Consider the following 26,044-nt stretch of genomic DNA (forward strand, 5'->3'; position numbering starts at 1 on the left):
GTTGAAGGGAGGGCAAGGGAAGGGCAAAAAAAAGAAGAACCATGAGACTCATGTAATGGTACAAGATCCCAATGATGAATGTAACTGTATTGTATACCTAAAATGTACCAATAAAGTTAATGGGGCGGGGGGGGGGGAGGAAGAAGTGTGTTGTTCAATTTCCATGTGTTTATGAAATTCTTGCATTTTGTTTTGCTATTGACCTCCAATTTCATTGCTGTATGGTCTGATAATATACAGGGGATAACTTCAATTCCTTTGCACTTATTTCAAAAAGTTCTATGAACAAGTATGTGGTCTATTTTGGAGAATGACCCATGTGCAACTGAAAAGAAGTATATCCTGATTTTGTGGGGTGGAACACTCTGTAAACATCTGTTAAGTTCATTTGTTCAAGAGTTTGATTGAGTTCTAGTATTTCATTACTTATTTTTTGTCTAATTGATCTATCTATTTGTGACAGTGGGGTATTGAGGTTCTCCACTACTATTGTATTAGTGCATATATGACTTTTCATGTCCATTAGTATTTGTTTTATATAGTTGGGTGCACTAGTATTTGGTGCATACATATTTATGATTATCATCTTTTCCTGTTGGATTGTTCCCTTTATAAGTATGTGGTGTCCTTCTTTGTCTCTCTTAATCAGTATTGGTTTGAAATCTACTTGATCTACCAAGAGGATAGCTACTCCTGCTTTTGTGGGGCCTCCCATTTCATGGAGTATTGTTTTCCACCCTTTAACTTTCAGTGTGTGAGTTTTCTTTTGAATTCAGTGTGTTTCTTGTATGCAGCATATTGGATTCTGCTTCTTGACCCATTCTGCCAGTCTATTTCTTTTGATTGGTGAATCGAGACCATTAACATTGATGGTTACTACTGATACATGTTGACTTGTCATTGTCATGACTTTTTCTTTTTGTTGGATTCTCCCCCTTTACATTTAGTTTCTCGTCATGCCTGATGAGTTCATTCTGCTGTGCTTTCTTGGGTTGTGATCCTCAATGTCTGCTCCTAGGATATTGTCTAATATTTTTGGAGTGTTGGTTTGGTATTCATGAAGTTCCTAAGATGCTCTTTGTCATGAAAGTATCTTATTTCTCCATTAATTTTGAAAGATAGCTTTGTAGGGTACATCAATCTGGGTTGGAGGCTGCTTTCCTTCAGGGCTTGGAATATGACACTCCAAGCTCTTCTTGCTTTGATGATTTGCGTTGAGAAGTCTGCTGTGATTCTAATGGGCTTTCCTTTGTATGCGATTTTTTTCTTTTCTCTAACTGCTTGTAGAACTTTGTTCTTCTGTTGGGTTTCTGGAATCTTAACAATTATATGCCTATGTGTAGATTTTTTTTTTGATCAAGGCTATTTGGAGTCCTATATGCCTCACTTATCTGTATGTCAAGTTCTTTTCCCCTGCTTGGGAAATTTTCTGCCATTACTCCTGTGAAGAGATTTTTTATGTCATCTGCACTCTCTCCTGTTTCTTCATCGACTCCAATAAGTCTTATGTTATTCTTCTTTGCATCTTCTATCATCTGCTGGATTGCTTTCTCATGGTCCCTTAGAATTTTGAAGCAATTTTCCTTTCCTGGTCACTAGTTGCAATCTTATCTTCTATATCTGAAATTCTGTCCTCATATTGGCTCATTCTGCTGTGTAGGCTTTCAATGGAGTTTTTCATCTCCTGGAAATCTGTTTGCATCTGCTTTGTGGATTCCATTTGTTTCCTATGTTGAAATTCCATCACGTTCCTTAGATCCTCTCTAGATTTATTCATCATGTCTTGCACTACTAGCACAATTTCTGCTGTCACTTGAGAAATTATTTCTCATTTCATTTTTTCCAGATCCTCTTTTGTTGCAAGTTCAGGGAGTCCAGGTGGTTGAGTATCAGAGTGTTCCATCTCATTTCCCTTTGGGGTTGCTGTAGGTGATCTGGAAGTTGGGTTTTGAGACTTGTTTATGTGTCTTCTCATTTCATTGGGGGTGTGGTGCTGTTGGTGCCTGTGCGACTCACCTCCTCTGAGCTGGGAGAGGTGGAACAGCAACCTGGAAGCCCCTTCCTCTGTGCTGGGAGTGGTGGAATGGTGCCCTGGAAGCCACTACCTCTTGTCTTGGACTGGTGGAATGGCGGCCTGGAAGCCCCTTCCTCTGGGCTGGGAGCAGTGGAATGGTGGCCCAGAACTCCCTTCCTCTGGGCTGGGCATGGTGGAACTGCAGCCTCCTTCCCTATTGTTTCTCCTGTCTTCCTCATTATTTCACCTGCTTGTCTTCTTCCTCCTCCTCTCCACCTAACAGCACAACTGTCACAGGGGCCTGTATAAATGCATTAGAGAATAAGAAATAAGCAGTGCTATAAATGAAATAATACAATTCAAGGCCATATCATGGTATTCTTAACAAAATTTGTCTTAGAGGATCCAAACAAAAACTACCTACAAATATATTAACAAGTTCCAATAGACTCCTTCAATCTCTAAATACACATCCACACATCTGCATACCTCCTCCTACAAACACAAATATTTTGTCATATCCCCTCAAACACTAGCCTTTATCATAGCTAAGAAATGATCCCAACAGAGTCCAACTTCCTGTCTCTTTCACTTACTGGCATTTCTCTTAACTCTCTCACTCTTCCCAGTGATATGCCCCCTTCCTTTTCCTCTTCCTTTCTCCATCCACCACCCTCCATATCCCAAACAATCCACAAATAGCAGTATAATATAGTCCTTAAGGAGTATTGTCAAAAAGGTGAAATGTTTTAATGTTTTATGATTGATGTATGATTGGATCTGTTGACATGGTTATAACCAGGAGAAATTCTCTTCTTACAATACAGTGACAGGGTCCAATACAATTAAATTGACTAGGTTGAAGTGGTAAACAATAACTCTTTACAAATAAAGCCAAGAATATGTCATAGAAAATAGAGTCTAACTAAAGATACTCTCATATCAAGAACAAACTCTCTTTATTCTATTTGATCTCATCCCTCAGCACACACAACAAAAAAGGATGATGAAGAAACAAGGCAAAAAAAAATACCTCCAAAGACTCCCAACTCTCCTAAAGTGGACCCAAGAGGCACCATGGTAGAGGAAAGCAAGCACCAGATAGCTGAGCTGCATGAGAAGATTAAAGGGGAATCAAAGAAACTCAATGAATTCAAAGAGGGCATAACCCACATGATAGTGGAACTATCGTACAAACTAATCATGTTTTGTTTTGGTTTGGTTTGGTTTTTGTACCGGGGATCAAGCTCGGGACCTTGCGCTTGCAAGGTAGGCACCAGAATCACTGAGCTAAATCCCCAGCCCACAAACTAACCAATTTTGTTATGAGAGAAACAATTAAAAAAATTGGAAAAGTTGACCAAAGCTGTTCAAAACATGAATGACAAATTTACCAAAGAAATAGACTATACAAGAAGGTGCAAAAACAGAAATCCCAGAGATAAGAAATTCTTTGAAATAATAAATAGCAGAAATGACCAACATGAAGATAGGATTTCAGGAATCAAGAACAAAATGGGAATACATGATTATTTACTCAGGAAAAAAAACCTTAAAAAAAGATAAGAGGACAAGAAAAATACACCCAATAGCTCCTGGATAGTATGAAAAAGATTAACCTAAGGACTAATTAGAGTTAAAGAGAAAATAAAAGACAGAACACATAGAATTTTTAAAAAAAATTTCTATAGAAATCTTAGCAGAAAATGTTTTAACTATGGGGAAAGAACTCAACATACAGGTAAACAAGGCTTCCAGAATGTCAAAAAACTACAATGCAAAGAACAAACTCCTCATGACACATCATAGGCCAAATCTCAGATATCTCACAAAAAGACAGAACCTTAAAAGCTGTCAGAGAAAAGCAAAAAATCACTTATAAAGGCAAACCAATTAGGATTACAGCAGACTTTTCAACACAAAATGTAAAGGCCAGGACAACTTGGAGTAAAGTGTTTTATGTCCTAAAAGAAAACAACTTCCAACCCAGACTAATATATCCTGCGAAAAGATTTTTAAAATTGGAGAAAAAGTATCTTTCATGAAAGAAAGAACACCTTAAGAGATTCATCCACACCAAAGCAGCACTCCAAAAGTACTCAAGAATATCTAGACAGAGATAATGAAGCCAATAAAGCCAAAATATTAGATGGAATAAATACATCTAGTAAACCAAATAGTTAAAAAAAAAAGGAGGGGGGATTAACAACAGAAAAAGAACACAATGATAGGAAAAGTCAATACTTTTCAGTAATAACTGAATGTAAATGGCCTCAATTCCCCAATTAAAAGCCAGATTGTCAGAATAGATAAAAAACAAAACCCAATTCTCTGTAGCATTCAAGAGGCTCATCTAATTAAAAAAGAAATTTGTAGAGAAAAAATCATCTACCAGGTTCCCTAAAGCAGTTTAATGGTAGTAGTTTTATTCTCAGAATAAGTAAACTTCAAACAAAACTTATCAGAAGAGACAAAGAGGGTCACTACATGTTAGTTAAGGGAACAATTAAACATGCAGAGATAATAATTGTAAATATATATGTACCAAATATCAGTGTACCTAACTTCATAAAACAAATACTTCTAGAAATAAAAGATCAAATAAACACCAACACAATCATACTGGGTGACCTCAATACCCCACTTTCACAGAGAAGCAGATTAGCTACATAAAAAAATTAACAAAGAAATGTCAGAGCTGCACTACACATTTGAAAATATGGACTTAATAGATATCTACACAGTGTTTTACCCTACTATAACAGAATACTTCTCAGCAGCACATGAAACTTTCTCAAAAATAGACTGCACATTAGTCTGTAAAGCCTGCTTAAATAAATACAAATGAATTGAAATTGTCCTATGTATATTATCAGATCATAGTGCACTAAAACTAGAAATCAATCACCAAAGAAACCCCAGAATTTTTTCAAACACCCGAACGTTAAATAACACACTCCCAAACACTCAAGAGGTTACAGAAGAGATCAGGAAAGAAATTAAAAAATTTCTAGAATCAACAATAATATCAGTACCATATATCAGAGCCTATGAAACACAATGAAAGCAGTCCTAAGAGGGAAAATTTATTGCTGAGACTACTCATAGTAGAAAAACAGAGGGAATACAAATAAATAACTTACTGATGCAACTCAAGAAACTATAAAAACAAGAACAGTCCAAACTCAAATCTAGTACAAGGAGGGCAATTAAAGATCAGAGAAGAAATTACCAAAATCAAAACTTACTTTTCCCCTGAAACGCCCCCCAAACAATCAATGAATCAAACAGCCAGTTCTTTAAAATAAACAAAATAGACAAATTCTCAGACAAACTTACCTAAAGAAGGAAAGAAAGCACCCACATCAATGCAAATAGTAAAAGGCAAAATCACAATGCTTACCATCAAAATCCAAATCATTAATAGCTACTATGAAAAATTGCACTCCACCAAACTGGAGAATCTTGAAGAAATGAACAGATTCATAGACACATATGAATTACCCAAAATGAAACCAATAAGACATAAAAACTCTCAACAATTGAATAACAGGCAATGAAATTGAGGGAGTAATTATAATTTTTAAAACCCTATCAACTAAGAAAACCACAGAATCCAGTGAATTCATTGCTGAATTCTACAAGATCTTCAGGGAGGGTATATTGTCAATACTCCTCAAACTCATGAAATTGAAAAGCAAGGAGTATTCCCAAAGCCATTCCTGGAAACTATAATTATTCTGATTCCAAAAACAGATGAGAACTCAACTGAAAAAGAAAAATACAAGCCAATCTATTTAAGGAACATACAGGCAAAAATTCCCAATAAGATACTGGGAAACAGAATACAACAAATTGAAAAAACTCACATGCCATAACCAAGTATGACATCCCAGGGATGCAAGGATAGTTCAGTATATGCAAATCAATAAATGCAATGTATCACATAAACAAGGACAGAAATCACATGACCTTCTCTGTAGACCAAGAAAAAAAGCCTTTGACAAAATTCAACATCTATTCATGATGGAAAAAGAAATGGAGAAAATAGCTACAGAAGAACCTTATCTCAATTTGATAAACCCACTTATGACAACCAGTGGCAAACATCATATTAAATGAAAAAAGCTAAAAGCTTTCCCTCTAAAATCCGGAACAAGACAAAGATGTCCACTATCACTACACCTGTTCAATATAACACTTGAAACATAAACCAGAGTAACCTGGAAAGAAAGAAAAAAAATAAAAGAAATAGGAAAGGAAGAAGTGAAATCATCATTATTTGCACATGAATGATCCTTTACATAGAAGACTCAAAAAATTCCACCAAAAGATTCACAGAATTAATAATCAAATACAGCAATCTAACAGGATACAAAATCAACAACACAAAATCAATATTGTTCCTGTACACCAATAGTGAACCCACCAAAAAGAAATTAGGGAAAAAATACCATTCACAATATTATCAAGAAAAATTAAATACTTAGGAATTAACCTAACCAAGAAAGTGAAAGACTTCTACAGTGAAAACTCCAGAACTCCTGAAGAGGAGATCAAAGAGGACATCGGAAAATGGAAAGACTTCCCTTGTTCCTGGATAGGGAGAACCAACATTGTCCAAATGGCCATACTTCCAAAACTGATACATAAATTCAATGCAATCTCAATCAAAATACCAACATCATTTCTCATTGAACTAGAGAAAGCAATCCTAAAATTCATATGGAACCATAAAAGACCCACAATAACAAAATCAATCCTGGGTAATAGGGGCAAAGCAGGAGGCATCACAATCCTGGATTTCAATGTATATTACAAAGCAACAGTGATAAAAACAGCATGATATTAGCACAAAAACAGATATGTGGATCAAAAGATCAAATAGGGGACACAGAAACAATCTCAGGCATGTTCAGCCATTTGATTTTTGAAAGAGGCCACATATATACACTAGAGAAAAGATCACCTCTTTAATAAACGGTGCTGGTAATACTATAGCTATCTACATGCAGAAGATTGAATCTAGACCCATATCTCACCTTAAAATCAAAATGGTTCAAAGATCTAAATGTTAAAACAGAAATACTTAATCTGCTGAAAGAGAAAATAGGTAAAACTCTTGAAGTCATAAACATAGGCAAGGACTTTCTGAACAGAACTCCAACTGCACAAGAAATAACATCAAGAATCATCAAATGGGATTATATCAAATTAAAAAGCTTTTGCTTTTACAAAGGAAAGTTTTCCTTTTGCAAAGGAAACAGCTAACAGAATGAAGAGACAACCTACTGAATGGGAAAGAATTTTTGCCAGGTATTCCTCAGTGGACTAATATCTAAATATATAAAGAACTAAAAAAACAATTGCCCTCCAAATAAAAGACATGATTCAAAAACTGGGCAACTGAAATGAATACACATCTCTCAGAAAAAGAGGTACAAATGGCCAATAAATACATAAAAACTGTTCAACATCTCTGGCCATCAGAGAAGTGCAAATTAACAACACTGAAGTTCCATCTTACTCCACAAAGAAAGGCTATCATCAAGAAATCAAATAATAACAAATGCTGTCAAGACAGGGTAGAAAAATGAACCCTTGTACATTATCAGTGGAAATGTAAACTAGTATAACTATGGAAATTAGAATGAGTTTTCTCAAAAAACTAAAAAATAGAAATTCCATTCGACCGAAGTATTTCCCTACTAGGTATCTTCCCCAAAGAGTTAAAGACATTATATCACAGTGATACATGTATACTGATGAGCAACTCAATTCATATTAGCTAACTCTCAGAAGTGCCCTATATTACCATCTACAGATGAATGCATAAAGAAAATGTGATATTTATACAAATGGAGTACTACTCTGCTATAAAGAAGAATAAACTCAAGTCATTTATATTCTTTTTTTGTTTTTCTTTTTGGTACTGGGAATTGAACTCGGGACCTTGTGCTTTCAAGGCAGGTGCCAGAACCACTGAGCTAAATCCCCAGCCCCTTCAAGTCATTTATAGAAAAACAGATGCACCTTGACTCCATAATATTAAGTGAAATAAATCAGATGCACAAGCTTAAATATTGAATGACTTCTCTTATACGAGATCCCCAAGCATAATAAATTAAAGAGCAAAATAAAAAATAGATAATAGAAAACGGGGAGATAGATCTTTTGCAAATGGGAAGGAGAACAAGACATGGAGGGAGGGGGAAGCATGGAGAGGGGAAGGGGTTGTAACAAGAATTAAGATGTGTCATGTACATGTATCAACTTCCCACAATGAATACATGCAAACATATACTAATAAAAAATTGTGATTTTGAGCACTTATATTTTGGGATAATTATTTTGCACAACAAATGAACACTAACAAGTAACAAATGAACACTAAAAGCTCATATACAATTATACTAATTACAAAACTGTTAGGAATATAGAAATACTGAAAGTATAAATTATCTGACCTTAGGGAGATAATTTTACCCTAATGTATCCACTTGATGTGCTATTGCTATATTATTCAATGACTATTAAAATATTTATAACAACTTACAAAAATGTTTATTCTATGTTAAGTAAAAATTAGAGTATACACTGATACCAAAAAGCTGAAAAAATATTTTGCATCTTTAACATTTATGACTATGGGGTTTTTAATCATTTTCCTCATTGCTGAGACACAATACCTAACACTCACAGCTTAAAGGAGGAACAATTTTTTTCCCTCTCATGGATTTTGTTCATAGTCAGCAAGCTCCAAAGAAACAGGATGGCAGAGATGCATGGGGCATGAAGAGGCGCTCAACACTGTCATCCAGGAAGCAGAGAGTGGGAGGAAGAACTGGGGACAAGAAGGAAACTTACAGTTCATGCCTCAAGCTATGCACCTCTGAGCAGGCCCCACTTCCTGACAGCACATTCAGCAACAGAACTCAATGGACGAAACCACCAATGAGTATGGTGTCCTGTAATCCAATTATCTTCCACACAGATGAGAATTTGGGAGACATTTTAGATCTAAACTATAACATGGTGTTTACACAGATTGATCTTTGTTTTGTTTTGTCATGGTGTGTCAGTTCCTATCTAATGGGTCATTTAATTATAAATTCCATTATATTTACACTCCTGCTCTGCAATAATTTGGAAGGTATATAATCTATTTTAATTGCATTTTGCTACTTTCACCTTTATTTTTCTTTCTTTTAGTGCTGGGATTGAACCCAGGGCTTATGTTAGATAGTGGATCTATATCTCTAGTTCTATCTTTATATTTTTAAAAAATATGTTCAAATATAGATGAAATCATCAGAGTTGACGCAAAAATAACTGCTCTATATTTTCATTTGAAAATTAATAATTTTTTGATTTTGCATCCCTGTGGCTTAGTGTATATATCATGTTATTTTTCAACTTTATTAAAATAATTTGGATAACTTATCACTAATAACTGTTTTCTTAGCATTCTTAAACTAATTTGCAACAATTATTCAATCTTATGTCTACATGTCTAACTGACTTTAAAGCTCAGCATTCTTCCAATATAGTTTCTGCTTGACAACTTTTGTGTTCCTCAGGTTCATCTATTAATTTTTTAATGCTGCTTTTTCCCAGGCTTCTTTTTCAGAATGCTGTCCTTCATCAAGACGACTTTTGGCTGTGGTAGGGGTGAGCTGGGGAAAACAATCTGTTCGTCCTTCCGGGCTGTGTGGCCACTCCAGAGGACTCTTCCTACTCCAGGCCCAAGGAATCCTCCACCATCTTGGCGGTGAAAGTTGACTGGGGAGCCTACTCGCACTGGGTCCACACCCATAATAAAATCACACTTCATATTGACTTAACAAAATCTGTAAGTTCTCTTCTTCTATCTTGTAGCTACGGAGATTTTTTTTCTCTATTTAATTGTTTCATTTTCTAGGTTTTGTGAGGGATCTTCAAAAGAGGATTTTTAGTCTCACCTTAACAACATGTCCAGAAGTCAAGCCCCCACTTGTTATTTTAAAAATATGCGTAGACCTAGGTCATTTTGAAAAGCAAAAAAAGGGTTAAATAATCTTCCTCAAGTGTGGGCAAAGTCCTGAGTGAAAAGAGGAACAACTCCTCTTAAAGAAAGTGCACAGCGTGTGGATGACTGTGAAGGAAAGGCTAGAGCGCTGAGGGCTCGCTCCTCCCTGGCTAATTCAGACTGGGCAGTAGGAACCAGAGGACCAGCGGGCTCCTTTCCTGGCAGCAGCAGAAGCCACGGAGATGGGTCCAGAATGGTGAGTGATCTGCTCTTGCCTCTTTGCAAGTCTGTTCTGGGATGGGACCTCAGTGGGAGGCTGAGGTTGAGGACACTAAAGATATGTCTGTCTGTTAAAAAGCCGAAAGTGAGAACTCCTGTCGGGGAGAAGAATTTGTAATGGGAAACTAACTGCAGCTGAAGCCAGAAGGCAGTCCCTCCTTGGGGCACACACTCTAGGCTGATTCTGTTGCTCCTGGAGGGAGGAACTTGCTTTCTCATCTCTGTTCTCTCCCCCCCACCTTTGCCCCAGGAAGGTGGGAATTATTTGAGGTGCCAAAATCAATTTATTGGCAGGTGGTTTTTTTTGAAGTGGTTAGTTTGGGCTTTGTACACTTGTTTGAATATTGAATATTGAATATTGATTTTTAAATTAGGAATGAGGAAATTTTTTTTGTTGTTAAATTCTTTTATTGGTACATTTTAGGTATACAACACAATTACATTTCTCATTGGGAATTGTACCTTTACATAATGCATCTTGGTTCTTATTTTTTCCCCATTCCTAGCCCTCCCTTCACGCCCTCCACCCTTCCCTATTTACAAAGACTTTATTTCCATTTTTTCCATTTCTCATCATTTTTCCTTTCCCTTCTTTCCTTTTCCCTGTCCCTCCCACTACCCCTACCCCTTTGGACCTTTTCTTCCTATTTTGCATTAAGGAATGAGGGAATTTTTAAATAACTGGGCAAAATTTGACAAATGACAGGAGGAAAAGGTTTTAGTACTTCAGAGGCAGTTTGGCCTAAAAGTGGAGGAATCAGAGAAGCAAAGGTGAGAGGTCCAAGAAAAGGAAGAAGAGGGGCACAGTTAGTCCTTTGTATCCAAGGGCTCCTCATCCAAGTTGGATTCAACCAACTGAAGATGAAAGATGTAGTTAGCCCTACAATGGTTGTGTCAATATTGAACATGTACAACTTTTTTTTCCTTGTCATTATTCCCTAGACAATACATTGTAACACCTATTTACATAGTATTTACATTTTATTAGATATTGTAAGTATTCTAGTGATGATGGAAAGTATATGGGAGAATGTACATAGATATATGCAAATGCTATGCCATTTCATATAAGGGATTTAAGCATCCAAGAATCAGCTCTTCAGAGTCCTGGAGCCACTTCCCCAGGAATACCAAAGAATGACTGTATAGGAGAAAGGAGAAAATAAAAAACTCAGATAATGAGTCACAAACAGGCTGTGGGAGATTCTGAGTAGGGTAAGGTAGTGGAACTAGGAAGAGTAATTCAATTAGCTCTTGTTAATTGAACATGCGTGATGTGCTATGTGTACTTTACTAGCGTTATTTTCACTGAATTTTAATTGTCAGAATGGTTTTCCAACAGTCATTATTATCGTGCTGCTTTACAGATGAGCTGACAGTGGCTTAAAGGAGCTAAGTAACTCACCGAAGGTCACGCTGCTCAAAAAGGGTAGAACTAAAATCTTTCTTTGCTTTTCTAAGCACAAGATTCCTTCCTGTTGTGGCAAGTTCCCAGGGCAAGAACTTCCTGGGGGAAGTCACACCCGCTCGCTCTTCTTTTGTAAGGCAGGGCTGTAGTTGGCCATGATTTGTTATTAGTATTGTTCTTTAAAAGTCAAACTCTCCTACCAAGCACTTGCTGGTTTGAGAAATAGCTTTGCTGCTTTAATTTCCAGATAAAGATTCCTTTTCTCTCCAGTGGAATTTTTAAATCTATCTATCTATCTTTGATATATATATATATATATATATATGTATATCAATCAGAATTTATAATTTTTGTGGAACTGCCATAGAGGTGATACTACTGAATTATGCTGGCACTACCTGCACATTTATAGAATCAAAGACCATTGCTTTCATTGTTCTTATTAAGATTCTCTTTGTTTCAGTGCCTGAAAATTGATTATGAACCGATAAATACTAACAATGTTAAGTCTTATCAGAATAAAATAAATGCAAATTAAAACAATGAAGTTTCATTTTTTTCTCTAAGTGGCAAATATTAAATTTAAAAAGCAGGCAAGAATCCTCCATGTTACTAAGAAGAGAGGAATCCTTATTGTCCACCGATGATGATGTAATCTTTCTGGACAATGATCTGGTGAAACATAGCTAGAGCCCTTCAAATGTATATATCCTTTAACCAAACAGTTTGCCTTTAATGAATTTATCCTAGGAATTTAATAATATATGTCTGTAAAATTTTAGTGACATGGATCTTTTTCTTGACATTGTTTCTAATGGAAAAATCTTAGAAATAGTTTAAATGTCTAAAAATAAGGTATTAGTTAATTATGGATCATCCTAATGAAATATCATCCAATTATTAAGAATTCTGTTATAGATCTATTCATAATGTGTTTAGCCTAACAAGGAAAAAGGCAGAATATACAGTGCTACCACTTTTATATATGATACATGTGTGAACACAATGTTAATAAAAATATGGGTGACTTTTATTTTCTACTGTGTTTTTGAACTTGAATCATGCCTGAAGGTGGAAAAATAAAACTAGACATTTTAAAAGAAGAAACCAATAGCTATGCTGCCTTTCATAGAACTGTTTACTGGGGTGTGTTTACTTATAATTTATGGGATTCCATGTTATGGTTTTAGCCCTTAATATTTAAGTGTTTTCATGTTTAGATTTGTCTTTGAAATACATACATCTCACTCATAACTCAGTCCCAATAGCAGTCCCCCACCTCCAGTACTGGCGATTGAACCCAGGGTTTCACATTGAGCTATAGCCTCAGGCCTTTTTATTCGTTATTTTGAGATAGGGTCTTGCTAAATTGCTAACTTGCCAAGGCTGTCTTGAACTTGTAGTCCTTCTGCTTAATCAGTCAATTCAATTTTTTAAAATTTTTTTGTTTTTGTTTTTGTAAAAATGGGGTTGATAGTGATATGTCACATAGTAGTTGTCAGGTTTTAATGTGATAACCCATCTAAACTGCTTAAAACATTGTTCTATTGAATATTCAGTAATTATTATTAGTTTTTTAATTACTATTAAGATTAAGAAACAGAGGAGAAGTGATTCAAGATTATACAACTACTTAATGGGATTTCTAGGACTAGAATGCAGAAAGGTTGTTTCGTTTCGGCAGAAGTGTTCAGTGTCCTCTGAGGCAGCCAGGACAACTCCAGGCTGGGATCCTAGAGGGCTGACCTGAAACAGGCAGGACTCAAGGACAAGGCCAGCCCCCAGGGAGTGACTCTGATCAAAATGGAACCAAGTACTGGAAAAGAGGACTTAAAGGGGGATGAAGGCCAAATTAGACAAAGTCTGGAGCAAAAGTTAGTACAAGAGAGAGATGACTCAGAGGCCAGTTATGGTGGCAATCAGAGAGGACAGGATGCATTTAACAGACATTTAAGCAGCACAAGTGACAGACTTTTGATACATGGAAATTAGGGAAGGAAGAGAGATTTAAGTGGCATCCTTCACAAAATAGGGGACTTAGGAAGTGGAGCAGGTTTGGACAAAAGGAGAGAGGACAGATGATGAGTTCATTGACTCACATGTTGAATTGGAGATGTCTGTGGAGCACCTGGTTGGAGATGTTCAAGTAAACAGTAGATAATCAGCTGCAAATCTTTTTTTTTTTTTTTTTTTCGGGGAAAAGGTTTATCTAGCTCACAGTTTGTAGGGGTTTCAGTCCATAATCAGCTGGCTCCAGGGAAGGGTGGCGCATGGCAGAGGGGCACCAGTTCATGGTAGTGGAAGACAGCAAAAGCAATAAGGGCTCAGCTGCAAATCTTAAGGAAGAGGCATGGTCGGGGTGGACATAAGTATAGCTGATAGTTGAAATTCTTGTGTGGGTGAGTTTATCAGGGAGACAGGATGATGGTGGATTGTGAAATGGTGAATGAGACATGGAAAACCTTGGCAGATAAGGAGGGAGAAGAGGAACAAGAGTCTACAATAGATGTCAAAGAGGGGCTAGAGAGTTTGGAAGAAACCAGGAGAAAAATGGAAACCAAGGGACAAGAGAGATGTAAGAAGAGGACATGTCCACAGAAAGACAAAGCATATTTACCAAAAATCTGCACTGAACGTCTGAGATATGACATAAAAGGTGACTCTAAATGACTGTCTGTTAAGGGTTGAATTGTAACCTCCTCCCCATTCATATGTTGAAATTTTAAGCTCCAGGACCTCAAAAAGTTACCATATTTGGAAGCAGAATCTTTACAGAGATAATCGAGTTATCATGAGATCCCTCAGGTGGGCCCTAATACAAGTGGAAATTTGGAGAAAGAAGCACATGGAAGGAAGACAAGATGACATTTGGTAGCCAAGGAAAGAGATTTGGAACAGATCAGGTCCCTAACTACAGCCCTCAAAAGGAGGCAACATGCTTGATACGTGCACTGGGTACTTGTATCTTATAGGAAAAAATTCTATTGCTTAAGCCACTCAGTTGGTAGTACATTGCTAGCAAATGAATACACTTGGTAAGAGTGTGTACAGCCAGAGAAACTGTGACTAGTGTATCAGACAGATGGTAGGGAAATCAAGGATTAGGTCACTTTAGAAGACAAAAATATTTCACAAAGCAGAAGGTACTCACAGTGTCAAATTCAGCAGAAAGGTGAAGTAGGAGAATGACGAAAATGTCAGTCCAGAAGTACTCAGTGACCTTTAAAGCCCTTGTAGTTGTATAAAAGGAGTGAGCTTCAACAAGTTGAGAATATGGAGGCAGCCCAGAGAAACCACTCATGTGAAAAATTTGGTGACAAAATGGTTTCATTCACTGGAGCCTCTGCTGTTCAATAACAGCCACATGGAAATGACCTAGAGTCAGGTTGACCAGACCTGAAGTTTTTCCTCCTCTTCTGTAATGCCAAAGCAAATGAGAGAAAAGTCAATACTTCTCTTTCCCCCGAAACTGATTTGGAAAGGGTTTCAGGAACAGAAGGACTTTTGCAGCTGTCATTTGACATGTTGAATTTTTGCTGTGGACACAGTCTCCACTCTGTGTTGCTGACAAAAGTTGTTGCTTGAGGATTCTCAGAGCTGAAGCCACTGGTAAATTTGGTGATATAAAGAGAAAAACAAGCCAAGTAGCATTTCACAAGTTACTTATAATTTATATCATTAAGCAGAAAAGAACACCGTTGAATTAGAGTAGAGAAGTATTAAAGCATTTTCTTAGAAAGCTTTGAGTCAAAATAAATCTAAAATTTGCTTCTGTACTGTCAGGGAAATATAGGCTAAACTACCTAAATATCACAGCTCTATATTATTGGGAATCAAAGTAATCAGATTTAATTGTACAAAAGATCTAACAAAAAGGAATGGTTAGGTAAGTAAGTCAATAAGTCTGTGTCAGCCAGACACTGGTAAAACTGGATAAATCTGAAAAACAACTACCCAAAAGTAAACCTGGATCATAACACCTATTTTAAAATTGTTTTCAATCCACTAAAGAAATTGTGGAGAATACTGATGAAATAACTGATATGTTATTTTTGTAGCCTGATTGGAAAGAGAAATAATTATGAAATGACAAAAGAAATTCAATGTATTTAATCATTCCTTGATGTTTAAAAAAGGAAATATAAATGACAAAAATGTTCATTCTCACCAAATACTAAAGAAATGCGAATTCAGACACCAATGAGATATTTTCATTTATCAGATTAAACAATAAAACAGTCCAATTAGAAAATTGGGTAAAAGATACAAAAAGGTATTTTCCCAAAGAGGATATACACATGCCAAATGACCACTTGAAAAGATGTTCAACACTATTAATGGTTATGGAAATAATCATTATCAATCATCATGGTTAAAGCAATAAAGATAGTTGTAACACCATTGCTGGCAGTATGCAGAGAAGCAGGATCGTGCGTGCATTGCTTTTGGGAGTGTGAAACGCTACAATCACTGTAGAAAGCAGTTTGGCAGTTTCTTACAAAAAGTAAACATGCGCTTACCATGTGACCTTACAATTGCATTCTTGAGTATTTCCCAAGAGAAACCAAAGCCCATATTGACAAAAGAACTTGTACATGAATACTTATACCAGCTTCATTTATAATAATCAAACACTGAAAAACAAATGTCTTGCATTGTGAATAATCAACCAAACTATGGCACATACATACCAGGGAATAATACCCAGTGATTAAAGGGAAAGAATTATTTATGTACACAGAAACTTGGATAAATCTCCAAGGAATTATGCTAAGTGAAAATACCAATCCCAAAAGGCTACATAGTGCTTGAGTCCATTTACATGACATTGTTGAAGTGGCAAAATCACAGTGAGAGAGACAGATTAGCCATTGGCATGGTGAGGGGTGGTGGGAAGAGCGGGGCTGTGTGGCTACAAGGGGACAGACAGCAGGAGTCAGGCCTGTGGGGATGACATAGTTCTGTATCTCAGTAATGGGAGTCATTAGATGAACTTACATAGAATTTCCTAGAACTACACACATGCCAAGATAGAGTTTATAATTATTTTCAAATAAATGTTATAAAAAACAATTTAAAAATTCAAAATGCTCATTTTCATAAAATACTAATGGCATGCCAATTCAAACACCAACAAGATTATCTTCATTTATCAAATTAACAATTGTGGCTTTTGAGGGTTAGTAGGGGTATTGATACTAATGAGTGTATGATAAGGGGTGTTTCATATGCTACTGGTCATGGGAATATGAATTGGTATAAACTTTCTGGAAAGCAATTTATTCCTATACATGAAAAGTCTTAAAAGGCTCACCCCCATTTTGATCCCTCCCTATTTCTCTGTTTTCAGTGGGTTTTTTTCCCTCTCCTGTTTATTCAGTGTCTTTGTTCTAGGCCCTATATTACACATTAGAAAGACACCAAAGATAAGTAAATATGGTATCTGTCCTCAAGAAACTCATTTTAGTGGTAAATATATCAAACATGATATGTTATTTTATAGCAGTGGACTGTACAAGTTTTCACAGGAGCTCAATGATAGCTGTTTTCCATTGTGTATAGGCAGTAGGGTGTCTTAGATAATGCCAAGGTTTTGAGTCAGTCGGGATGAATTATCAAACAATAAGCAGTTAATACATAGTTCTCTACTAATGTACCAGTGGTATTGACTTGGGGAAACTATGTAACACCCTGGATTTCAGTGTTCTCCTCTGTGAAATGAAGCTATTTACCAATGCCATGAAAGTTATACGAATTTGTGATGGACAAGACATGGTAGCACACAGCTACAATCCCAGTGTCTCAGTTACTTCCTCATTACTGGAACAGAATTCCCAACACTCACAATTTAAAAGAGGAAAGATTTATTGTGGCTCACAGTTTGTAGAGGTTTTAGTCGATGGTCAGCTGGCTCCAAGGCAGGGTGGCGTGGCAGAGGGGTCTGGCAGAGGACTCACGTTACAGGAGTAGGAAAGCAGAGAGATCAAGGAGTTAGAGCCCTCCAGGCCACACCTCAGTGAACCCTGCTTCTGACCAGACACCACCTACTAACAGCAACAGGCATAGCCCCCTTATCCCCCATAATCCAATCACCTTTCAAAAGCCACTGACTGTGATTACATGAGGCTTCACGGGGACATCTAGGCCCAACTACTCAGAAGGCCCGGTCAGGAGAATCACAAGTTTGAGGTCAGCCTGCACAATCGAGCAAGACCCAGTCTCAAAATAAAATTTTAAAACAGAATCAAAGGTGTACCTCAGTGATAGAGCACTTGCAAGGCTCTAGGTTGAATCCCTAGTACTGCAAAAAAACAAAAACAAAAAACTACAATGGATGTAATTTTCTGTGGAAATAAAACATTTTAGGACTCACATTCATTTCTTTAAAATCTATTATTTTCTGCATTTTAAATCAAGTCTTGGATTTCTGATGGGTTCTAGCAAATGAAATCTTCTTGTAACCTACAAGTTGCTATAGTTCAGGTAACTATAGAAAAGAAAAGGGCAGGCCACAGTTTGTAATAGCTAAAACTTGGAAACAGCCCAATTGCCCATCAACTGGAGACTGGATAAAGAAGATGTGTTTGTTTGGGGTTTTTTTGTAAAATGGAGTAATACTCAGCCATAAAGAATGAGAAACTAGAGACATTTATAGCTAAGTGAATGCACACTGAAGGCATTCTCTTACGTGAAATAAATAAGACACATGTGTAAATACCAAATAGTTTCTCTGGTGTGAAAAACTAAGTGTAAATAAGGATCAAAATATATAATTGATATTGTGAAATAGGAAGAAAAGGTCTAAAGGAGTAGGGGAAGTAGGAGGGGTAGGGGAAAGGAAGGAAGGGAAAAGAAAAAATATGAAAAAAGGAAAAAAATGGAAACAAAGTCTTTGTAAATAGGGAAGGGTGGAGGGGGTGGGCACAGGAGAATGGGGATAAGAACCAAGATACATCATGTAAAGGTACAAGATCCCAGTGATGAATTGTAACTGTATTGTATACCTAAAATGTACCAATAAACTTAATGGGAAAAAAAGAAAAGAAAAGGGCAAGCCTGGTGCATTGAGTAAGGTGAAAGTCAAACAACAAAGCCACCTAAACTGTATTTTTACGTAAGGTAGGATACCAAAAACCATTAAAATAAAATCCTACCCTATAAATTGGTAACCATGTGAGTGTCTTCATGAAATTGTCTATGAAATTTTGCTTTTTAGCCTCTTGAACTTCAAACATTTATGTCTGCTTCTAATTTGTAAAAACCATTTTGCATATTAGTCACATTTGTACTTCTAATTCTAAAAGATGTATAAACTACCAGTTTCCCTTATTATAGAAAATATTTATACATTTGCTGTAGTAATTTCACCTGTAGGGGTCTGGCTAATCAAATAAAAAGAGACAGAAAGAGAATTGTGCACAAAAATGCTTATTACAGGATTATTTAATGTAATGAAAGATAAGAATTAATTTAAATTTTAATAGATGGATAGTTAAGTAAAAAAGTTGAAAGTGACTTTTTAATAACAGAAGATAACATAAGACAATGAAATTGTAAAGAAAATAATGCATAGAAATGAGATAATAAGCAAATATGTCAAAATAGGTAGAGTGGTGAACTCCAGATTGATGGAATTGTGGAGACAGAGGTATTTGGCAGGAATTGCTAGGTCTCCAGTGAGCTTACATCATCCCGCCCAGCTGGATGAAATCAAGTTAAGAAGGAATCCGGTGATAAAGTACAGCCCTTAAACCAGGAGCAACCAACATAGAACCTCAAGGGTCGGAAGTGAGTAGCACAAGCAGCCTGTGGTTTCTGTCTAGGCCCATGACCTATGAATGGTGGAAGCAGCACTTGCGGCCCCCACACCCCAACCCGGGAGTGCTGTAGGTCACCTCACTGCTGTCCTGCGTGTGAGGTGACGAACCAGGACAGCTTAGCCTTATGTGTCCAGAGAAGTCAGAAAAATAAACTTATCTGTGAAATTCTTTGATGTTTTCATAATCACCTAGTGTCTGGAAAGGGCTGGTTTGGCCTAGGCCACCAGTTTTCACCTTGGCCTCTGTCAGTGCAACAGGCTCTGAGAAGAGTGGGGTGATTGTGGATGGAGTGATTTTGGAATGTATTATATTTGGGGCCCAAGCCATTGTGAGTCAGAGCTAGAAAAGAGGGAGCTGAGACTATTTGTGAAATTATTCAGTGAAATTTTATTTAATGTTGAGAAAAATGAAGATGACCGGACAGATACCCTGTATAGAAGCTACAGGAAGTATCACCATAGCCGACATTTCCTACCATCTGGCAGAAATTATGGTACACAATATTATACCACATATTACCTCATTTAATCCTCACAACTGCAGGATGTAGGTATTATTATTATGCCTGTTTTTACACAAGTGAAAACTGAATCTTGCCCATCACATAGCTGGTAACAGACCAGTATTCCAAACTCTGATCTCTTTCCAAACCCAAGCTCTGACCTGCAATGCTACTATATGTTATGTGAGATCAGTGGATGAAAAGATACTTCTTGCATCTAGGAAGATATGTGGATACAAATATTTGAACTTGAAGAGAGTTGTGTTGAGTCAAGGTCCAAAGCAAGCTCTGGGGCACAGGCCTGTAATTCTAGTACTCAGGCTAAGGCAGAAGGATCGGTGAAGTTGGAGGGCAGCCTGGGCTATACAGAAGGTTCGGGGCCGGCCTGGAATAGCGAGACCCTATCTCAAACAAACAAAACAACAAACACAAAGCAAGCTCTGGCAACTAAGTGACACAAACAAGAGCAAGGGAATGGGCCAGTGATAGTGGGCAGGAACAAAATCTGAAGCAGAGATTGAAAATTAAAGGCTGGTGGATTAAAAATGGCCCACAGACAGAGATTAGTCAAAGTAACAAAAACAGAAGACATAATCCTAATTAGTTGCCAATATTTTAAAAAGCTACAGTGGGCACATGGGCTCCCCAACTTCCAGTGAGGAATTAGGGCCCCTCCCAGGTGGCTGGTCACACTCATTTTTATGACCTGCTCAGACCTTGCAGGCACCTGAGTCTAAGGGCTGAGACCTAGAAAATAAGACAGCAGAGGTCAGAAGGAACAAGCAATGAACTAGGCAGGCGAGTGCCGGGGGTCCATGTATGATATTGTGCAAGTCTACACCCAGCCAGCCCATTGCCCTAAAGACGCCAGATCCTACAGCAAAGGTCATTTACCCTCTCTCTGTGAGATCTGGGCCTGAGGGTTGTAAGAAAGTGAACAGGAAAAGACTGGAGAGCTTGACGGACGGCTCAGTGGAGATGGTGGGAATGTGAAGGAGATGGAGAGTTTAGCTTGCAGGGAGTAGGAAAGTTCAAGTTTTTATTCAGTGGCTGACCTAAGATTCCGTTTCCAGAATTCTCTGGCTTGTTAAGTGTTTGTGGTTGCCAGGAGTAAAAAAAGAAAGTTAGATATAATATCACATGGCTAGATAACATTTTCCCCACTGGGAAAAAAATGAGGAAATTGAGGTTCCGAGAGTTTTAGTAACTTACTTAAGGTTGCACAATTAGTAAGAAGCAGTATATTCAAAAAGTGCCAAACCATTCAGCATTATGTCAAAACAGTACATGGACATCTGTCTGACATTTTAACAATAGTCACATAGCATTATCAGCTAGAAGTTAAAAACTATTCAATTCTATTCTCTGCTAAATACTTGAGGTCTCTAGCTGTGTCATCTGGGCAAGTTGCATAACCTCTCTGAAGCTGTTTCCTTTGTGAAGATTAAATGAAGCAATGCATTTAAAATACTTAAAGTGCTTTAAAATACTACACAGTGCCTGCCTTATAGCAATCAGTTAACAAATACCGACTTTCATAAGTAGACACGTACTGAGCCCCACTCTGAACCTGTTACCATGCCAAGTACCAAGAATGCAAAGGGTATGAAGCATGTTCCCCACTCTTGTGGGTCTCAGGACACTGTGGCCATATGAGCAGTGAAATTTTAACACAGTGAGGGAATTGTGACAATAGAAGAATAAATAGTGTGGTTTGGGAATGAAGAAGATACCAACCTGGTGAGAGAGGAGGGAGGTAGAAGGGCAGGCTTCAGCTGTGGAAAGGTCTGGGTCCTGAGGAAGAGCAGGGACTTGCAGTGGAGAAGGAAGATAAACTCCAGGTGGATGGAACAGCTTGGTAAGATGGGTCAGGGGACAGTGAGTGGTCCCAGTGGGACCCGCAGGTAAGTCGTATGGGCTACATGATAAAAACACTGGAAACACTGGATAAACGCTGTTAATGGTCTTGTGTGTCTTGCTCAGAAGTGTGACCACTAATTGGTGAGGAATGAGAACCAAGTCTCTAAAGCAAGGAAGTTTCATAATCAGACAGTCTTCAAAGGCGAGAAAGGCAACCAGCCAGGAGGCTACTGTAACAGGGTGATGAAGACTCCAAAATTAGCAGCCAGTGAGTTGGAAGTGGGTGGTGTGGAAGAAAGGGTGATGAAACACACAGTGCCATCCACGTCATAAAAATGGCCAAGGCCACAGTCATCCCAAGGGACCAAAACAAAAACACAGAAAACCTCTTTTAAAAATAACCTCTTTTGTTTGTATGCAAATAGGCTATGCATAATGAAAGTGCAATTCACATGCACTATTTGTCTCCAATCCATGAAATTGGTTTACAAATGCTGTCTTTCAAAATTCTAACTGCTTACTTCCATTAAACCTAGAGCCAAACAGTGCAAGCCTTACTTCACTTCCAGTTGTTTCCAACCTTACAATAAGATCTGAGTAAATCTCAAATGTAGTTCCTTTTCAAAAATGAGATTCTTTTCCTGGAAAATTTCCTTCTGGTAGCAGGTGGTGGATGCTTAGAATCTTCCAGATGAAGACATTAAAGGGAGTAGAAAGAAGCTGCAAAAACTATACCTCAGTGGTTCTCCACCATCAGTGGGAAAGCTGCAAATCCACATGAATGAATGCACATTTCAAGGGTTCACAATTCTCTGGTTACAAAGATGCAGCTGGGAGACGAAATCTGTGCAGTGCCCTTTACCCAGGCCCTAATGTAAAATGGAAGCTTTAAAAATTTCAGTGGTTTTTTTTTTTTTTTTTTTTTTTTAAAAACACGCTTAGTCATATTGGCTGTGTTCTATATGACCCAATCTACTTTACTTTTCTTTGCAGTGCACATCTTATTTATACCGTTACATAAATATTTTGCATGAGGTGCTTTCACAGATCTCATGCTTCCCTAAATTTGAAATATGCTGCATTTGTTAAAACATGTTAGTTTTGTTATGTATGGTATGTCCTCCTCTGCACATAAAGAAAAAAATATGAGCTTAACTCTTCAAGCAATTTTTGCAGTTAAAATATTACCTATTTCTCCTAACTCAGAGAAAGTTTATTATTTCTCCTAACTCAGAGAAAGTTTATTACTCCTAACTCAGAGTAGTTTATTAGAGTCAATTTTTATACTTGCTGCTGTATACTGTACTTGCCTTGGAAAGATTTTACCTAATTTTGTTAGTTACATAATAGGCCATCTTTTGTGTAAACTCTCAAAAGTCCTGTAAACTAGTGAATAGACAGAATACAAAATTATGAAATCAGAGAGGAAGTTGAAGATCTCCACTCTCCTATCCCTGGTAATGATTATGCAGGTTCAAATATGAGAAGGCAAACCAGTACTTCTAGGAGAAGTCTATTCCTGAGCCAGACAGCCTGGGGAAACTTTTTTTAGCTGTGACCTATACAACCTAGTTAGAACTTACCTCGTAGTCTTAGTACCATGGTATTTAATCATGAAGTCATCATACTCAATTAAATTGTGCATGTTGAAAATCCCTTGGTGGCCAATCCCTTGACCTTATTGGATGGGTGTAGGTCTTTTGCACTCAACTACAAGCTCCAAGAGGGCAGGACTACTCTTCTTTAGCTCATCTTGGATGGCAGGACCAGTCTAAGGTATTCAGTCTGGGTTGGTTAAGCATTTATTGAATGAATGATGACAGATTTATAAATAGAAATTCTAAATGGTGCAATAATATCTGTGGATTTTAAGATCTTACTGAAAGATGGAAAATGTTACTGAGATACAAAGTTGGGTAGCGACAAAGGGAAGCACAAAAGTGGGTGTCTTCGTGTGTCATTAGAGTTTGTACTTACTACCAGTTTCCATGCAGCCCTGATACCTGGCCTAGCTCCTTCCACAAGGTGTTGGGATATGCAGCAAGCAAGCAAGTGGGAGGGATGCTATAGATGTGGTCTTGCTGCTATATCCTGGTCTCCAGTATCTATGGCATGAGTCATGAGTCCCTCAGTTCCCCCACATTGCAGTCCTTCTCTGGCTTAGTCTCACATCCTGACCTGTGATCCAATTCTCCACTGGCCCTTATGGTGCTTTTGACAGTTTTTTTCCTCAATGTCAATTTTAATATAAGCAAATTCAATCTTCAATATAAATAAATGTATTTTGCTGCTGAGGTTCAGGTTTATTTTATAAGGCCACCATGTAATATACAAAAAAGCACAGACAAAGTCTTGGCATTCACTTGATAGAATTCTCCAAATACCTGTTGGTGTCCCTAGCTTTTCTGACTTTTCCCTTGCAGACATCTAGACAAAAATGTCTCTCTATATCTAAGTTCTGGGTTCAAAAATTGATAGAATACAAGTTAAGAAATAATACATGTTGCCTCTTTCCTAACATGCATGAATGGGGCCAGAGATTTAGCTCAGTGGTTCTGCTGCCTGCCCTGGAAGCGCAAGGACCGGAGTTCGATCCCTGGTACCAAAAAAAAAAAAAAGGTATTGAGTAACATGCGTGAATGATGGGTGTGAATATGCATCATGAGAAAGTGAATAAAAGAAGATTCCCTAGGGTAGCCTGAGATACAGAAAAAAACAGTCTAGGACCAGAGTAGGGTGTGCGTGAGAAGTTGTGAGAGTGAGTGTCCCTTGCTATCTTGGTGATTCACTTGCATGATATAAATGCCAAGCTGCAAACTTTGGGGGAAGAAAAGTATTCAATCTCTAATGCTGAACTATAAAAAATTTGCTCTCAGGGTACAATAAGATCATATCCCCCCTCAAAGAAAAAAGAAACCCACTACATTTCTAAGAATGTTCCTCCAGAAAAATGGAACTGAAAGCCCTTTTTTAAAAAGTTGATCTGGCCCTTAGAAAACAGTGGGGCTTTTCTTTAATTTACCTAAGAAGTTAACATAAAAATCTATGGCTCTGTATCAGAAATACACATAAAATGTCAAAAGAGAGGGCAGAAATACAAAAGTAGAGATTTTTCCCAATAACATTATACATATGGCATTTGATTACCAGTGGGCAACATGGGGAAGTGAACCTTTGGACTGTGAAATTGATGCTATTTTTTCCCCTATGAGTCTAGGACCCCTCTAAAATGTCACATCATTAATTTAGTTGCTTTACCAGGAATAAATGCATGTGATTAGTATGTGTGTTTTTAAAAAATTAATAGCCTTTATATTTAGAACAGATTTAGATTTACCAAAAAAATCTATCACCAATTCCCATCAACCCTCTACCCAGAAATACACTTCCCCCATCATTACAGCTTGCATTATTGTGGTATATTTGTTATGATTAATGAGCCAATATTGACACATTATTATTAACTAAGAGTTGTAAAGTTCTATGGGTTTTGACAAATGTAACATCACAATTAATGTATCCTACAGAATATTTCAGTACCCTAAACATCCCCAGTGTTTTGCCTACTTATTCCTCCCTAACTCCCTCTAAACCCCTGGTGACCACTGATATTGTTTTACTGTCTCCATGATATTGACTTTTCCAGATATTGTAGTATGGAATCATACAGTATGTAGCATGTTCAGACTGCCTTCTTTCCTTAAGCAATAAACTTTTACATTTTCTCCATGTTTTAGCATGTCTCAATAGTTCATTTCTTTTTATTACTAAAAAATATTCCACTCTATGTATGAACACAGTTTGTCCATTCACCTATTGAAGGGCATTTTAGTTGCTTCCAGCTTTTCGGCAATTATGGATGAAGCTACTATAAACATTTGCGTGTAAGTATTTGTGCAGATATGTTTTTAACGCAACTGGCTCAATACATCACATCCTAAAATGTGATTGCTGGCTAGCACAGTAAAAGTATGCCTAGCTTTGTAAGAAACTGCCAAACCATCTTTCAAAATTGTGTTATTATTTTGCACTTTACCGGCAATGAGTGAGAGTTCCTGTGATTCCACATCCTTGGCAACATTTGGTATTATCACATTTTGGGATTTCGGCAATTCTGCTCTCTGTGTGGTGGTATCACATTGTTGTTTTAATT

The 26,044-nt window shown here is 37.3% G+C and overlaps 1 protein-coding gene across 2 annotated transcripts in view; it reads left to right on the plus strand.

Moving 5' to 3' along the window:
• The first annotated feature begins 10,117 nt into the window (after positions 1 to 10,117).
• Cd86 (CD86 molecule) overlaps positions 10,118 to 26,044 on the plus strand; it is a 128,538-nt gene continuing 112,611 nt past the window's right edge. Inside the window, exon 1 of one of the 2 annotated variants that reach the window (XM_004873593.4) lies at positions 10,118 to 10,278. In XM_004873593.4, the coding sequence (XP_004873650.2) occupies positions 10,265 to 10,278 (14 nt within the window). In that variant the 5' untranslated portion in view covers positions 10,118 to 10,264. The remainder of the gene's footprint in view (positions 10,279 to 26,044) is intronic. The other variant, XM_087216134.1, reaches the window with a different exon arrangement.

This window comes from Heterocephalus glaber, unplaced genomic scaffold (genome assembly GCF_053883595.1).
Source record: "Heterocephalus glaber isolate CG9 unplaced genomic scaffold, H.glaber_assembly_v1.0 deba00000122, whole genome shotgun sequence".
NCBI lineage: Eukaryota > Metazoa > Chordata > Mammalia > Rodentia > Bathyergidae > Heterocephalus > Heterocephalus glaber.